At 37.5% G+C, this 18792-nt stretch overlaps 1 protein-coding gene across 4 annotated transcripts in view; it reads right to left on the bottom strand.

Moving 5' to 3' along the window:
- Positions 1-153: 153 nt before the first annotated feature.
- The window catches only part of SON (SON DNA and RNA binding protein), a 37321-nt gene continuing 18682 nt past the window's right edge, over positions 154-18792 (bottom strand). For 2 of the 4 annotated variants that reach the window (XM_048953819.1, XM_048953837.1), the window contains exons 6-12: positions 18245-18433; positions 14014-14124; positions 13519-13635; positions 5988-6135; positions 1884-1952; positions 1679-1794; positions 154-1214 (exon numbers count right to left, since the gene is read on the bottom strand). In XM_048953819.1, coding sequence (XP_048809776.1) covers positions 1056-1214; positions 1679-1794; positions 1884-1952; positions 5988-6135; positions 13519-13635; positions 14014-14124; positions 18245-18433 — 909 coding nt within the window. In that variant the 3' untranslated portion in view covers positions 154-1055. Of the gene's footprint in view, positions 1215-1412; positions 1597-1678; positions 1795-1883; positions 1953-5987; positions 6136-6851; positions 6932-13518; positions 13636-14013; positions 14125-18244; positions 18434-18792 lie in introns of those variants that run through there. The other 2 variants (XM_048953829.1, XM_048953848.1) reach the window with 2 other exon arrangements.

Raw genomic sequence — 18792 nt, 5'->3', positions numbered from 1 at the left:
TTTGGTAATAGTCCAAAGCAAGTGAAGTTGCCTAGAACAGATTCCGCAGCTCTAATGGCTGCTGCTACTCTTGTTAAGCGATACGTTTGCACTGTGCGTTTCTTCACAAAGCTCTTTTGGCATAGATTTTAATTACTGCTTACTGACCAGCGATTAAGATTATGAACTTGTGCTGCTTTATTGACCAAGTTGGGTACAACAATTTAAGCATCATTCTATTCCCTCCCTCCCCCCAGTCCAGTTGTAGATTTGTTAGACTTTAAAATTCACATTAACCACAAATCCATACAATCAACATCAGGCAGTGTGTTAATTTGTTTGGAATAGACAACTCCATCATCTCCCTTCTCAGAACATGCAGGGAGAGTCACTTTTACATCTCAAAAGTCTCGCTGGTTCCATTGCTGGACTTTCTGCCGTCCCTTTTAAAGCAAGACTTTTGCCTCATCGCGTACGTCCTAGAGGATGAGCTGCATGGCCAGCTGCGGTGCAGCACCGAGTGAAACCCCAAACAAAACTCCAAGAGAAGCGGCGGCGTTAGCACTGTACAACAGGGCTGCTACCACAGCTCCCTCTCTCCCAGGGGTCACAGTACTGGCCCGGTATCTGCCCAGCAGTACAAGCCAGCCTCGACTAGACTAAGGTAAGCTGCGTGGTCTTTTACCAGCTTTCACCAGGCAAAAGTGCAAGAGTAGCTTTACCAAGACCAGGGAAAACTGCAGCATAGTACAAAACAGTATGAAAGTGTTAACATTCCATATTGAGGAGAGATCGCATGAGTTTTAAAACAAGGGTTTAGATTACTGATGCCTCCAGAGTCTGTCGTCTGATTTAGTCATTTAAGAAATAATTACATCACTAATGTAAACAATATAAACATACCAAAAACTAAGTATGATTTAAATACATTTTGATGGTACAAAAGAAAAACCTGAAGGTGTCTGTACAGTTTTTACAACGTGGGAATTGCCAATGTATTTACAACATGAAAGGGCAAATACCATTTTTGTGCAGAGTAAAATTATCTGAAATAATGTCAATATAAAAAACAATATCTAGCGGTGTGAGGCACTCCTAAACATGGTGGTATTGACCATGCTTTCCTTTGGTACAAGTCCCATCGCTTGGAGAGCCGCAGTTGCTGCTGTGGCTTTAGCATGCTTCTTATTAAGGCTGGCAAAAGTAGGCCTGTATTCATTTCCATTGACTCTCACCTGTTTGAGACGGATGGAAAAAGGACATGTTAGGAAGTGCCTCACGTCTAGCCTGCAAGAATCACCTCCAGATGGAAATTGTTAACACAATATAGCACAACAGAAAAAAAACCAAAACAGATCACATTCTAAGATACCTAAAAGTAAAAAAAAAGACCGAGTCTTTTCACTATCTTTACAATTGTATTTGCACCACACCTGCAAACAAGAAGCAAGAATATGATTCCACACAAGTTAATCATTTTAGTAAGCCGTGGAATGGTATCACAGTTCCTTGATGGATTTGCAGATTAATGCGCTGGAGAGACCTGATATGGCTTTCACAGAAACAGGGCTCTGATACTCTAGCACTGAGACACTGCCCAGCATACCCCAGCCACCTCTGGAATACAGAAATATAAAGATGAATTTAATATCACACTTTAATAGACAAGCTAACAGTAAACAAACAAATTCAGACTCACCTTAAAGATGAAGTGTTTGCGATGATCAGGCCCACTATCATCCACCAACACAAACTCAGGTGGTGACCATCTTCTTTTGTTACAGATCTCCATCAATGCAGAAACTGGATGTTTGCCTTAAAGCCAAAATGCATTTGAAATTTCAGTGCTGCTATTCATTTTTAATGAACCTTTTGAGTGTTTCCAAAGATGATCAAAATCTCACCTGAAAGATCCTTCATCACAACATAATGTCCAGATCTCTTTTGTGCCTTCTCTCCCACAGCAACAAGCCCTGGACAAAACATGAAGTTTGTATATGTGAGTCTCACCTTACTTCTGAAAATTCAGAAATCGTAAAGCATGACATGTATCAGTGGAGACAAAATATGGTGACATCATACAAATGCTTTTCAGAAGTCTTTCAAACTTCCCTTCCATCCAGCATTTTTTTTTCCCCTCCATGCTACACACATTCTTATGAGTGCTCCAGTAACATTCTTCACAACCAGCTAGTAGAAGACTTTGGGTAGACTTATGCAAGTCAGAAAACATCTGGTTTTCTGCATCTTCTTTGGAGAAATACTGAACAAGAGATAAAGACATCTTCTTGTTCGCTATTAACATGTGTCGTGCAACCCAAAAGCCATCCAATATCTTAACAGTTTGCCCTTAAGCATACTAGGCATGTGAAGTATTTCTGTTTGACTGTATATAGTGTATCTAGCACGTCCTTTTATCACGTGAAACAGTAGTAACACTTCCAACATTGTGCTTTCTTTATTAGGGATATGTATTTCATGTCCAAGTTCACAGCCTAATTACATTGATTTCAGTCACACTGAAATATGAAGTACCAGATAAACATGCAACTGGGCCCAGCAGGAGTAACAAGTTTCAGTGGAAGCCACTGTGAAACACAGAAGCCAAACACTTTTGCTTTTGAAATCTCTCAAGAGCAAAGGATAAAGCATAACTGTCAAAAATGTACCAAATACCAGTAACTACACCGTACTTACCAAGAGACTCAGGTTTCTTTCCATTCATTTTGCCCTTAACTTAAATACCTGTAACTGAACTAAATATGTGGTGAATGGTGGTTCAAAACTTCTCAAGACTTCATTCCTTCAGTATTACTTTGTTCCTTACCTCTCTTTGTTTCTGTTCCTTGCTTTGGTGAATAAAGACATGGAGATACTGCATTTGTTTCCAGTTCCTTCTGTTCCTTCAGCTTTTTTTTTTTTTTGCTTGCTTACTGGTTTTACTTGAAAAGAAAACCTTCCTCTCCTTACCAGATTTTCATCCCAATATTCATACAGCTCTTACATGACTTCTCAGGTGGCATTAAGCCACAGAGTCTTTTCTGGTTTTTTCCCCCTCCTTACAGAAGCTGATATGAAAAACATCCAAGAAGTTTCCCCCAAACAAAAAACTCTTAGTTCATTCATCTGCATTAATACTGCTTTTCCCTCCCTCCACATCTCGCCCCTGTCAGCTCACAGTGGATTCTCAGAAAGGCTGCAACAGACTCCAATCAGCTCTGCTATTTGCTGAGAGCTGGTGCACCAAGCTCCTTTAAACAGAGACAACAGCAACTTACTGGATGACAGCAAAGCACAAGAAGGCTTCTGTTTCAATGCTGCCTCTCAGAGGATCACAGACGTGACTTGGTGTCCAGAAAAAACAAAGTCTAATGAAAAGCCATGGCACAGGCAGACCTTTGGTTCATGTCTTAGTACAACCCAATGAATAGCTCCTCAGCAAACTGCTTGTTCCCATACCTAGAAACAATATTTTATTTTGGGGATAAGCTCTAAAAACGTGGAGGTTTCTGTCTGCTTGTGTTTCGGATTGGTTGGGGTTTGGTTTTGGTTGTGTGCTTGTTGTTTTTTTGTTTTGATCTGCAAACTGGTTACTTACTGACAGACCTTGTATAAAAACTTCCACCTTCCAGTGGCATGCATATACCAAGTGGTTTCTTCCAAAGCCTTTAAGAGCCTTTAAGCCTCCACACTGAACTTAGGAAGGTTTGACTCTCTACACATGTAAACATTTAAGAACACTTGTGTATGAAGTTTTTCACCTAATTGTCTCAAATATATAATCACTGTTCAGCTACTCCTTTACAACACATGAAGCACTTGCTTCTCCATAATAAGCTGTCACTTACAAATGTATACTTAGCCCACTGTTAATAAGTATTCTATATCAACACAACACATTCAGATTTTTTTGGTGAAAATCAAACACTTCATCTATTAAAGACATATAAAAACATATGTATTAAACAGATAAGAATTAAGCAAAGGCCATCCATCACAAGGGTTAGCAGTATTTACAGGTGATCTACCACGTGCCAGAGACTGCTCTCTTTGAGCTCCATCTCACTGCTTCCCCGTGTCACTGAGCAGACACCAAGCTCTCTGTTACAGACTGCCCAGCACTACGCGGATCTGAACCTGCTTCACACCATGAAATTTCAATTGAAAATTCCACAAGGAAATTTCTATCTGAAACCACACGAAGACCCTGGTGTACGCTTTCTAAGATGAGAAACTTGAGCTGTAACAAAGCTGTGTAGCACTAAAACTGTTTTAATTTATGAAACAGTCACAGGTTGTGCAACAGTACTGCCTCTCTCCTGCGATATGAAACAATGCAAGCGATATAATTAACAGCTAACTCTGCCCTCCTCATCACAAAAATCCACTCTTGCATTATGCAGGCTGCTTTAAAAAAATAACATTCAAATTGACTGTTCTCAATTTCTTCCCTCTGACTGACATTCATAAAACTACACTGAAAGAACTCTCACCAGCACAAGACAGCACCTACAAAGATCAGAGCAACTGAATAACAGTTACAGAAAGAACACTTTTCTGATACGTTCTTGGTGATCACTGTCACCAGAGTATCTTTTCCCCCTTTAAATGGAAAGGTTGCAAAGAAAAATAGCTGAAGAGCAAGTCTGCACATCGTTCACACTAAACTGAAATGTACATTATTATTGTGTCCTGCAATTTCAAACTGTTGCACTTCTGCTTATAAAAATCGTAGTATACTGCTAGGTTTTAAGAATTTGAAAAGCAATAGGTCTTTTCCTAACTTAGGATTTCTCCTGTTCTACCTTAATATTCAAACTGAATTATTTCCTGTTTTAACCACTGGTTTGATCAAGTGAGCATGGCTATCTCTGTACTGAGGTCAGCATCTCCAGAAATAAACTTCATGACGTTTGCGCTTTTATGCTTTGTTTTCTTCAATTATGAGCACTGACTGAAGCAGGCACAAATCCACACTTCAAAGCATTTCATGCTTTAATATTAGTTGTGATCCATGTAATACGTTAAAGATCTCCCGTTTGAGATTTTTTTATTTTTTGTTTTCACTATTTTTAATATTGAGGAGATCAACTACAAGGATGATTTCTGCAGTCAACGTTAATTTGTTTACTTTGATAACATGCATAATTGAATAATTAAATGATAAATTCCATGTATATTATTTGAAGTTTTAAAATTTTCTGTAGGTATTTCAGATGGAAAGCTTTTCATAAACACCTCCTCTGAATACAGAAGTCACATGGAATATGCTGGCGAGATGGCCAACTGTCTAAATCATGGTTAGACAGTGTAAGAAGCAGCTCGCTGCCTGCAAGTCTCTTCTATCAGATGAGACAAGTGCAACATTTTTGCACCTGTGGCCATGGACTTTATAAAGGAGAGGAAATAATGGACATTACAAAGAAGGAGAAATAATAAATGAAAGCAAGCAAGGAAACATCACTGCAGTTGAGCAGAGGTAGCTGTAACACGATCAAACTAGGAAATGGAAAAGTAGTTGAATCCAATGGCTAAGAAAGTAAACAACCCGTTTAGAAGAGCTAAAAATCTGTGCAACACTCTCTTCATGTCAGGACTTCAGCTGTCACCACAGCTTAAAGACAATCAAGCATTCCACCTTCTACCATGCCCCATTTCTGCTTCAGCCACTTCCTCTAGGCCAACCTCAGAGGCTTTTCATCCATTCATTTCCCTGTCCTTGCCTTTTCTGTATTTCCAACTGAAGCGTATCTCCAGTTTAAGAACCACAGAGAAGCACTTTTTCAAGTGGAAGGCAAAGGTTAAGGGAAGTCAATGAACTTCTTGAAGAGTTCACTGGCATACAGACAGCACCTACAACAGTAATCCAGGCCCTGAAAAACTAGTCATCATTCTGTACATTTTTTCAGGGAAGCTGTACCTAGAAGCTTAACATTTCAAGCTATTTTGCCTACCTTCCAAAGAAGCATAAGTTTACACTGTCATAAAACACTTAAGGAAGTGCTTACCTTTTCGATCAGTCTTAAAGTCAACCATAATAGGCTCGACGCTGCCTTCTTTGTTTTTTCCAAGCCCTTCTCCTTCTCTCCAGCCCATTTTTCTCATCAGCTGAGCTCCCATTCCTCCAGTTACAGGGGCTGCTCTTAAGAACTGATCCTATCCAGAAAAAGAGAAGTAAGACAAATCCTAAAGTTAGGACTGGGTTTTTAAAAAACAAGCGGGAGCTTCCAAAAACGTTTCTAACAACCTTTCACAGACTCAATTCAGAAAAATACACCTTAGCTTTAGATACAGCTGTATAAACCAGAATTCACGCAGACACAGAATACACAAATCAGTATTTTCCAAAAAGAACAACTTAAGAAAATCCTAACGCAATCCAAAAGTGCCAAGTGACCCATTTCCGACGTATGCACTTAATAAAACAATAACCGTTCAGTTTTAAACACACTACTTTGGTTCCAATGCATCTCTTCTCATCTTGTGAATGGAGGCAGTGTTTAACTGTTTAACTGGCAACAGTCGTGCCAAGTGTACCTATTTATTGAACAAAATACAAGCACATTTAGTAATGACATACAAATAGTGTTTACACGTATTTTAAATATTAAAAAATCCCCCGTTTTATTATACAGAAGTTGCACATTCAAGTTCTACTCTGAAAATCCACATGACACAGATACAGGTTTTTCTTCCCTCTTTTTTTAAAGGCAAAAAGGCGCTTAGCCACACAGCTTAGCAGCAGCAGTCGTCACATTCTTTCAAATCAAAATTAATACAACAGTCGTTAACTGTCGAAAGCTTATCAACAGAAATGTTAAAAATCTGTTTTGATGTAAAGAACTTTAAAAACTCCTTAAATGTTTACGTACCTAGGCCTCGATGGCCGCAGTGTTGTGAATAGTAGGGCTGGCATTGACCGTGGCAAGAAGGCAGCTACAAGGATTTGACCCTGAAACAAGTTTCCATATAGAGGGGTGAAAGTTCACAGGTTATTCTGTGAACTATCATCTCTCTTCTGCCCCACCCGCTGACCCAAGTAAGTAAGTCAATCATTTCCATCACAGCAAAAAACTGCTTGGCTTAAAATATACAAGTTTACACACTGGCACTGATAAGTCCATCAGGTATTTCTCATAGTAGGTTAGAGGATACAATGTCTAATATTTGTGTAGAGTTTTCACTTACTTTCAAAGCAAATTAATAGAACCTTTTTTTTCTTTTTTCCCTTTAATTTTGAGTTGTGCTTGCAAAAGTAAGAATTTCTAAGATTTGGACAATAACTCATTGAGTTCCTTGGTTTCAATTTGTATGTAAACAAAAACAGAAGTCTTACTTTTGCAGAGACCAAGGATAATATACTTTGAAGGGGATTAACTGTCCATTATTTGCAACTGACACACACTCACGATGCATGTGTGAAATCCCCACGATCCAATGGTGGTAGCAAGTTTAAAAAAATAAAAAATAAAAAAGACTAATTCCTGAAGATTGTGGTAAGACTTCTCCGAATATTCACCTATTGAACAGTGAAGTAAACTCCTATTGATCATGCAACTGGATGCTTCGTTTAATATCAAGGTGCTCCGGTGGAAGAGGAAAGAGGTTAAGCTCACCTCTCCCATGAAATTACTTTTTTGACTGGTGCAGACCATGCAGTGTGTGTGTACAGAGACAATCGTTCCTTTGATACAGACTGCCTCAAGCTATACGCCTAGAATAGCTTTTACTTACTTCCATTTTCATCCTCCCCACTCTTTTCCAGGAACCTCTCATAAGAAAAGGGCAACCATGCCGAGAATGATACAAACCCCAGTCAATGTCACCCTGGGTTCCGATTCCTCTTTTGTACCTGCTTTGCAATAATAGAATTTACAATATGAACATCTGTTTCATTACCACCAGTGTGTATTCAGTTCACAAGTGAAGGAGTGCAATTTCCCAACGAGGCTGCTCTAGCTTTCCCAGCACACCTTCCAAGGCACTAAGTTGGGGCTTGGAGGTGGTGTACAAAGAAAAAGGAAAACAACATAGTGCTCTTCAGGGTCAAAAATTAAATCCTTGAGCTCCTATGTTAGGAATTATCAGAGATCAAATAAATTCCAAACACTGGAAATACCCAGAGTTTTAAATTCTAAAATGCAGTTCATTAAAAAATAATAATTAAAAAAAATAAAAAAAAACCCTCTAAAAAACAAAACCACACCTGGCCTAGCGTTCCCACCTGATAATTTAAGTAGGAATTTTTACATATGCTGATTCTTTAACATGCACAGCATAACCGAAACAACAATTAGAAATGATTAAGTTTTGTTTCATTACAGAAGAGTCGTAGTTGTGCATCATGTTGCTGGGTTGAACAAGGTAATTCTAAACGCAATATGAAGGGAGCAAGAAGAAGCCTACTTTGATTCAGGTTACTGATCAAATAGAGAAGGCTGTCAGCTGGGAAAAAACTTCTTCAAAAATTTATCTTTCAAATAATAAATATGAATCTCTAATGCCACCTGTACAATTATATTCCATGGACATCTTTTCTTTCTTACAGTTTAGTACTGACATACTCACTCCATGGTTTAATGGAGTATGAGTAATGGCATTTGAAAATGTAAATATACTGGAATGTTAATACAAGTAGAGAAATAAGATCTTCTCAGTTTTAAAACTGAAAAGATTTGTCCCACAGAGATACCTGACAGTGTGGTACCTCTCCAGCTCCATCCCAGAAGGAGGATATGAAGTTGAATAGCAGTCAGTACAACTAACCCCAAGTTTTGAAGTACTTGGTACTGTTGTCCGAATGAAGTAATCATTCAGAAAATAACTACAATCTTTCTAATCCCAATTTTAGTAGACCAGCAGGAAAATGTGATGTCATTTTTTCATATTTTGATCTCTAAACTCCATGAAGTCAGACAAATAAAGCACACTTCAATTCTGCCAGCAGATGGAGACAACTAATAAGCCAAATCCTTGTGTTGCTACCTTTTGTTTAAAAAGCAGGCTAAGCAGTAAAACCTGATCATTTCAGAATTTTTTCAGTAATTGTCAGTAAAAACTGCCTCTTTTTTAACTACCTTAGGGCAATATACTGGGGGAGAGGGAGAAAAATCAACATTACCAGCAAAATAAACCACGAAAGTTTGAATTACCATGTAAGGCCTTTAAAATAAAATAAAAAGAAAGGTAAAAAATGATTTTACAGCTTTTTGATGAAAGACACTATGAGTTGGACAGTCACCATTATTTGACTGCAACATCTGTCTTTGAAAAAAACATTACATACAGCACTGAATGGAATAATCTATAAAACAGCACTTGCAAAGCTCAAAATACTAAAGCCACAATTATCTGAGAGATCTTGATGAACATTATCGACTGCTGCTGTTTGAAAAGAAAATATCCTTCTCACAAAGCTGACACGGCACTAAAGCCCAAGCTCTCTGCCAGAAGGCAGGTTTCTCTGAGCAATTCTTTATTAAACAAAATACAACACAGCCTTACAGGCTCTTAGTTGAATCCTTTCAGCTGTAGCTCATGAGATGTCTGTGAGATTACTCTAAGAATGACTCCACAGAACTTACGAGTGCAGTACAACTATACTTGGTGAAACTTGCAGCGTAGCTGAGGTTTCCATGACACTGTGACACTTTCAACAGCAGCCACATTCCTTCCCTGACACAAGAGGGAGATGTGGCTCTGGGCAGCCTGGTCTAGTTGGCAACCCCATACATAGCAGGGGAGTTGAAACTAGGTATCATTGTGGTCCTTTTAACCCAGGCCATTCTGTGATTCTATGGTATGTTCTTGAAGAATTCCTACAAATGCCTTGCAAAGACTACACTCACCATCCGTCTTAGAAATCCTCTTCACAGCTTCTGCATACAAGGAATAAAAACCCATCTGCGGTTGACTGAAAAAAGATTTTTCTCTGACTGAGTGCAGAGGAAGCCAGTCCAGTGTAACCAACGCATGGTCTGCCTTGCCATCTGGCCTTCAATTCCAAATAAAGCTCACTGTGTCATGCAAGGCACTAAACATCAACGTTCTGATAGACCGCCTTGCTAGAAGGAGAGCTTGGCAAGACACATGCCAGTACTCGCGTGTGAATGTAATAACAAGATTTAGTTTTAACTCTGTTGGCCATGTTTTATTTGCCTGCAGTGACTAGACTACGAAATAAGGGAATAAAGGATTTGACTTCTCAGAACTTGGGATGCAAAACACAGCATTCTAGCAACCACTATGAAACTGTGCGGCATGCCTTAGCACAACCAAATGAAACAAATCCCAAGCATTACACTGTGCATGTGAAATGTTATAAAAACCTCCTTTTGGAGGGCAAATTTAGGGTATTAGAATTATACAGCTGGTAAACCCAGAAACAAGGGGTGACTGGAAAAGTCTGAACAAGCAGACCTCAAGAGAATTTGCCTGGAAAAATTCTGACCACTTCCACTAGTTTGTCATCAGCACTGTGTATTTGTAATTAATAAATAAATAAAAAGTAAAAAAAAAAAACAAACAGCAACCCCTGAAACAAGTTGTATTTGTGAACTGATTACACCAATGATGATGAACTGAAACAGAAATTACTTTTCAGAAGAGAATACCATTTATAACTGTTTGATGATACGAGAAACCTAACGATATATTACTCCTTTATGAATACTGCTCAGTAAACACCACGAATTAGTGCATAACTTAAACAAACCAACCTTACTTCTAATTGGTGTGTCTCTCTTTCAAATGTGTCACATTAACCATTTCAATAACTAAGGCCCTCAAAATTTTGTTGAGGTAAAACTGAAATGTGCAGACATTTTTGTTTGAGTACATATTACCTCTCCAGCGTCATTTTTAAAAGAAGTAACAATAAAAAGAATAGAAAGACGCTAATACCCAGGAAATGCAAAGTGACAAAAGCACTTTTCAAACGAGTTCCCTAAGTACTTCAGCTTTACTCCCCTCCTGACACTGCTCTTACGTTTTGTTACAGCTACCTCGTCTAGTCATCATCTCTATGAAGCACAGTGTCTGCACACGCAGATAGATTTTCTATGGGTATTGATACACAAACACCTAGCTGGCATGGGCTCTGTCTCTTCTGAACGTGTCCATGTGTCCTCTCATAGCAAGTGCTTATGGCTATCTCCTAAGAAAAATGCCTTCAGTAAGCCACAGAAATGTGCATTAATTTATACTTGCCACATAACTGAAGAAATCTCACAGCCCTACCGGTAGATGAAGTTTACAAATACTTTTGTTTTCTGATGTTAAAAATACATTATTTTCTTAGGACGAAAAAAAAAAAAAAGACAGTGAATAGAAGTCTAACTTCAAGTGTTACGTTGCATACTTAAAAAGGAACCAAGTTACACAATTTCAAGTATCTAAGTGAAATACAACCTGTACTTTGCATTTCATGGTTGTATTCACGTCACTGAGAAAGATAACATGCATTCACAACTCATTATCCCTAATTCACTTTTTTTAATTTCCTGTGAAATCACCCTATAACCAAAGGAAATGACTTCACACTGAGTTAATCAAACCTAAGTTTTATCAAGGTTTTCACTGGCCCCACCATTCCTGGAAACATTAAGAGACTTCTTTAGCCCTGAGGTATTTTGTAAAGGGCGCATGGCTTTAGCTACGTGTCATCCTGTGGATATGATGGCAATGTGTGCGCAAATATGGAACCTAGAAAGAGCAGAAGAAGTCAAGCTGAGGAATGTCGAGCAGGAAGGAGGACTGTGTCCTCCTCATCTTCATCCAACAACTCTTCTTGTTTACAGTAGCAGCCTCCATTCTGACAAACCACACGACGCTTGCTAGGGAGGACGCCTACTACTGCAAACCACTACATTTTTACAGCTGCTAGGAAGACAGAAGTGCTTCTGCTGGTTCACTCTTAATTCTAGATTCAATAAAACACCCCAGTTTATGCTTCTGCTCCTCACAGTAGTTATGTCCACCACAAACCAGACACCAGGCTCTTCTTTAATCTTCTCCATATAAAGCTTTTTTTTTTTTTTTTTTTCCTTCTCCAATCAGACCACAGAGTGAAGTTAAAAGACCAAGAGATAACACAACTCTACTTTGCTGTTGCTGTTGTCAGTGGACATTCCTGTTACTGCAAGGCACAGAAGGGCACCACCACAGAAATTCAAGGAAGGAAAAGAGGATGAGAAAAGGAGAGTTGGGAAAGAGATGCTCCCTTTCCTTTGTCTTGAAATTCCACTCAACATAAGCAGAAAGACAGAACCCTCGGTAGGCTTGCTAATCTTTCACAAGCCTCTTGGCAAAAAAGCTCTCCTTTTCTCATCAATGCACCTGCCTGCTGAGTGCTTTTTATTTCTGAATTCCAGTGGCAGGGACATTTATTGCAATCAATATTTTGTTAAAATCTCAGAATTTTATAATTTTTAAAATAAGACTGTATAATCTACACTCAATATTAATACAAAGAAGCCAAAAGATTCCCATCTAACAAGTAATTTGTATCTCTGTGTTGCCTGGCTCTCTGTATTGCTTGGCTACACAAAGTGAAAAATAAATTAATGAATCTTCACAAAAAATATTTCTAGTTTTACTACATCGTATTTCCAGACTTCCATGTTCACAGTTCACATAAAGTTTTATGGAAAACTTTCACTAAGTTTCAAGTCTAACCTACCAGTCCTGAGGGTCATCTTAATTCCAGAAGGATAAGCAAACACAGCACATACTCAACTACATTACTTGTGAGAGTAACCATGATAACTCATTATTCATTCTGCTTGCAAAATGGATATTGCTTGAATTCCTCAGTTCTACTTCTTGAAAGAGTATCAGTTCAGCATTCATTTTCAAAGATGAAGCATGACTTATAAAACTTACAAAACGCATGTATGTATGACGCATCGCACAACCAAAATAAGCCAGTATTACTCTGCAGTAAGAGGTAACTATTTCACTGTAAAATAATCTCATACTTATTTAACCCAGTTGCAACTCCTGGTTTAATATTCCAAATCTTTGGATCCCAGAAAACACTGGTGATGCAAATAGAGGCAAAGCAGTAACCATCAAATGGAACCAAGTCAAACAGAATGGGCCTTTTGGGACTCGGCTCACTGAAGTTGATGCCAAAACATCATCAACTTCAATGACACCAGGATCAAACCTCCTTGCCTGATCTGCCCCAATCCCACAGAAGTAGTGATGGACCTACCATTGCAACCATACCAGTATCATGAATGTCATTTCAGTGTAAGTATGTACGTACCAATCTGACTCAAGTAACAGACGCACATCTTATTGCGGTACTTTAGACGCTCAACTGAAATGTCATGTTCAACATCTTAACGCATACCAAAAATGAACACAGCAGCAGCAAGTAGTAAAACTGATCAAAGAAAGTTTTAACTCAATCTGTTTGTTGCATTTGATACATGCATTACCATAAGTTTTAAGGCCTTTTTTTTTGCATGTTCCAGTACTTTTGCTAACATTTAGTACGTGATATTCAGACAAGTATGTCTGCATAACTTCTACCTTTCTAATCCACGCTTGAGGACCACTGTTGGTTAGCTCATCCGAGGACAAGATCTGTGCTCCAGTACTTCCTGTGAATTGGCCAGGTATGGAGTTTGATTGAGCCCAGGCATCAATCTAGAAAATAAAAATCAATATAAGATTGGAATAAAATTTTTCTTATTTTTCTACTCTCAATAACTGTTATGATTCTTGTCTTACACTTAGCAAATTGACAAAACTTATTTCAAAGCAGATATCTCAAAAAAGCTGAGTATCTTTTAACATTAACCCTGAAGGCTGAGCTCAGAGTCCAGCAGGTTTGTGGCTCGTGGTTTGTTTATCCTCAGTACTAGTATTATGAAGTGCAAATTAAAGGCAAAATTTTTAAAGACATCCCTATAAGCTGGACTTTCAAATACTGTACTTAAACACAGTAGGAAATAACAGTGATATGAAAAGCAAACATTTACACTTTTTAACTTGATTGAAACACTGATAAAAAGTGCAACATACCTGTTCCTGTGCACGATTTAGCATGCACATGGCCTCTAAATCAAACGTGTTTTCGTTAAGTCTTTTCTGAGCCATCGCTCGATCATTCATAGCTGCAGTTATGTCCACACCCTAGGAAGAAAAATATGATTCTTAAAAATACATTAGAGAAAAGTATCGCCCATTTGACCTGGAAAAAAATCCGTTGTAGAATAAGTGCTACAAATACTATAGAGTTGTTCTAAACATTAAATAGTTAGCTTGACATACAAAATGGCAATGTGAAAACAAAAAGAAATTCTCAGACTATTTATTATGTACACACACTCTTGATGTTTGCTAAACAAATACAAAATCTGAAGTACAAATGCAGCATCTACAGATTATCTAAAGATTTATTTTCAAATAAATACTTTGGTCATTGAAAGTTGTAGGTTTTAATGCCTAAGACATTAAGAATTCAGTGGAATCTTATTAACAGTATTAAATATAATTTAGCTACAAAATTTAGGCAAGGGTCTTTATATTGAGCTGTTCACACAAACACCCTATTAAGGACTTCAACTTATGTGTGCAGAAGAATTACAGCAAGAATCACATGCATCCCACAAACTTGGTTTTAGTGCTTAGAATGTTTTATCTTCAGCCTAAAAAAGACTTACATAAAAATGAAAACAGACTGATAGCATGCACAATTAACTGTTTAGTAAAAGATCATTTATATCTCTGCTGCTGAACCAGAACAAAAATTTAAGAAAAAAAATTGAAACCATCTTGCATATAACTGATCAGAACCCAGTGGGTAAAAATATGTAATAAATAAAGAAGTTCAGTGCAAACCTCTACATATAAAGGAACCAAGAAGGAAAATCAAACCATTTGAAGTTGTAAAGATAAATTAAGAGCTGTATACAACCCTTATGTAAGAGTATTTGTGCCTTACTCTTTAAATGACGTGCATTTTGTGGACCATACTGTTTTGAAAGGAGAAAAGCAACAGTGATCAGAGACAAATGAAATTTAATCGAATATAAGCATGTAAAGGAGACTGTAAAGGGCTGGAAAGCACAGAAGAAACTCAATAGCCAAAACAGCAAGTGGCATACAGACATTAATTAGATTGATGATTTAGGGTTTTGTTTTTGTTGTCTTTTTTTGTTTTACTTTGTATTACAAAAGACTTAAGTTAGTCACCATCTCATTACCTTAGCCTCTCACATTATACTAGAATAAAAGGCCAGTGGAAGAAACTGGAATTAGTTTCGAATTGTCTCTGCTGAAAAGATATAGTTTATCCACAAAAATTCCCATCATAAGAAACATGTCAAGAATTTACTAAATATTGAAAAACCAGCACAAGGCAGACAAATGTCTACAGTAGCATAATACATGATTTCTTTAAAATTATTATTCTGGCTATTAAATCTTAGTTTCAAATGGGGAAAGATGGGTTTATTTGTTTTCCCTGCCTCGGACAAAAAGCATGTCCTCCAGTAAATTAATCCCATATCATGTTGCTAAACCACCTGGTACTGAGAAAGACAGACCGGAAATCCTCACCGCCTGTATGTCTATGAAACTGACTTTAATGTTTATTTATTATCTCAGATGACAAAAACATACATTACAAACAAGGTACTAGAAGAACTGAAATTCTTTCTTTTTCAACGCAACGTGATATTCGTGTATGTAGAAGAACACTTGTCAGCAATGTACACTTTCTCATGTTAAGAAGATCCCCCCTGTACAGTTCAAATAGTTCTATATTTCATTTGAGAAACTGCTTCAGGAGATAAATAAAAGTTATTCTACTCACCAAAAGCTTCAATCCAGCAATACACATAGGCATGCAAGCAGTCCACTGAAATCACATCGGGACCACTCGCATACTTAAATACACATGTGTACTTTAGTGCTTTACCGGACTGGGGCCTATTAGTAGATACCCTGGTTAGTTAGAATTCCCATACACTTTCCCCACATGGTCAGTCACCATTTTGGAGATCATTGGCTTTGTATTATGTCAAGGCATTCGATGGCAGCTTTGGATCTCGGGAAAAAAAAGTCTCTGCTTGAAGTATGAAAAGTTGTTATTATTTAGTCAAGTAAAACAGTTCCATGCTCAGCATGCTACTCCTGAGTTCTGTCTTTCCAGTCTTGAGTTTCAATAACATTTTTCCCCCAGACAAATACCGAAGCAAGCAGGAAGTGGAGACAATAAAAAGACAATTTTGACACTTTATAAGTCTACTGATACACTAAATGCATTTTATGCACTTTTAGATCAAGAGGGCTTCTCTGCACAATAGCCATTGCTGTATCTTAAACTACAGCATTCTATCTCTGGACTTTCAAGTTTTCAAACATAATTTGCTTCTTCTGTGTTTCTCTGTCTTCTGTAAACATGCTGATACTTGAGATTAATTGAGGCAAGAGCTTTTTTTTTTTTTTTAATCTTCTACCACCACAAATACCTACACTAACAGCATTTAATAAATTTAACGTTTTATTAAAAGCACCTGTAATATTTTAGCAGGGCAGTTTTAGGCTACATTATCCTATAATTTATTCTATTACCTGCATTAACTGGTTTATTGTTATGCTTTTATTGTGTTTTCTTTTAAATACTGAAATTGACTTGAAATCAGAACTGTTGACAAACAGCTACCAAAATTAGCAAGCAAACAAAATGAGGGAAACTATACGCCAAACCTCCTGAGGATTCAAGCAAGTTCCCTCATTACCTCAGCTCCAGCAGCAAGGGACCTGGCTTATTCTGCTCCAGAGAAGCAATTTCATCCACAGGCAGTCCCACAAACACTTAAAACAATTAGTCCTAACATTAAGATGAGGAGCACTCTATTACCTTCCCAACTCTCTAGAGAAACACATGGAGATCCTATTCCTACAAGAATATTCCTGTATTTCAAGGTTAAGGATTGCCAAACACAAGGGAACAGTATGTTCTGCTGTCAGTTACTGACCCTTGAAATCACCCTTAACACAAACCACGTTAAGGTAAACGCAAATAAAAATATTTATTCACAAAATATAAAAACAGACAAAACAGTTACAAGCATTTATAAGGATACACGTGACAGAATGGAAAGAAAGCTATGTTGAATGTATTTACTCCAATGTCATTTTTCAAGGCCTCTTCTACACAATCAATAAACAAATCATCAGCACTTGCCCTAACCAAACCTGTCAACGACAATGTCTTCTTTTTGGAAACCTGAATGCAGACAGCTTGCCTAAGCCAAGTTTGTCATTAATCACATGAAGGACAAGACTTTTCACCACCTGCTAAAAACACCTCAAGCTCTGCCTTCGAGGTGTGCAATGAAAGCACGTGTTGAATAGGTTATATTCACTGTGCTTTTGGTGCTGCAAAAGACACAGAAGTAAATAACATCTGTGCTTCAGGAAGTGAATTGAACTACCTCAGAAAATTATTGAAAAACAAAATGCACCAAGTTGAAAAACAATTTCAACAGAAATGTAAAGGCAAAACTTTTTTTATTCATTTGTTTTGCAAGGTATTAGAACAAGTCTTTAGAAGGAACAATATGACATTAACTTAAAAAAAAAAACAAAAAAAAAAGTAATGTCTTAAATATTTAATTTACTTAATTACAAAAACCCCACAGAATATTCTTTTGAAGACATATCAAGGGGAAAAACATTTCCTTTTTTCAGTTTATTATACATACAATTAAATTTTCCTTCAGAAGGCCACATGGAAGACAGCTTCATAAGAAAACGGGACTAAAGTTGGAAAAATGAGTAGATACACCAGATGAAATGGCAGTTTTAAGAACTACTTTCAAATCTATTTTTAATGAGTAACATTTCAATTCCATGTTAATGCTCCAACACTGGTAGAAAATTTAAAATTATTATTCAATTTATTATTATTAAAATCTAAACATACGGTATCAACCTTTGCAGAAAACTTGAAACTTGCTTTTCAATCTTGAAGTAAAAGTTTAAGTTCTACTGAGACAATGAAGTCACTAGTTGACAAAAGCACACGATATTGGTACAGGTTGCTTACACCACTGCTCACGTGAACGCTGTGAGTAAATCTGAAGGCTGTAGCAGTTCAGATAACAGCTTTCTCAAGTGCCAGCTACTACCTAAGCACACCTTTCTTTTTTTTCACAGACTGTGATTTGACACCAGACTGACCAGACTGACCAGGCAATGGCTTTTTTTTCCTTAAAGTGTATGCTCTCCTTCCTTTCCTTACCTCAATGGATGGTTTGGGGAAAACATCATCCTTGCTATCTTCTTTGCCTTTTTCAACTGGAACCCACTCTCCATACACACTATCCGCTTCTTTTTTCCTATGCTGAGACCCAGATGAAACAGGAAATTCCTTTGACAGGCTGACCTGATTTTTTGGTTGTGGTGGTGGTGCTGGTTTTATGCTGGGAGTCTTAAAACAAAACAAAAAAAAAAGATAGGGAAGGTTAGAAGCTGAAAACGCTGTGTAAACTCCTGATATCAAAGACATGACTGAGAACAGTAATAAGACCAGAACCCAGGAAGAATGGAAAGGATGACATTAAATGCATCAAAATTGTGAGGAATAGGTAAAGCAGACCATGCCCACTAAAGAACAATTCTTTTCAGAATCTGTATGGAATCCCAGAATATTCTGAATTTCATCATACCACTTTCTAACAGTGCCATTGAAAGTAGAAATTTATTTCTACCTTGCATCTTGCATAGTTATGTATTACTATTTCTTTTGTAAACACCATAAACTGCTTTTTTACAATTAACTTTTGTTTT

The sequence above is a fragment of the Lagopus muta genome, chromosome 1 (assembly GCF_023343835.1).
Source record: "Lagopus muta isolate bLagMut1 chromosome 1, bLagMut1 primary, whole genome shotgun sequence".
Classification (NCBI taxonomy): domain Eukaryota; kingdom Metazoa; phylum Chordata; class Aves; order Galliformes; family Phasianidae; genus Lagopus; species Lagopus muta.
Note: the sequence above shows the minus strand (reverse complement) of the source record. Positions and strands in the feature narration are given on the sequence as shown.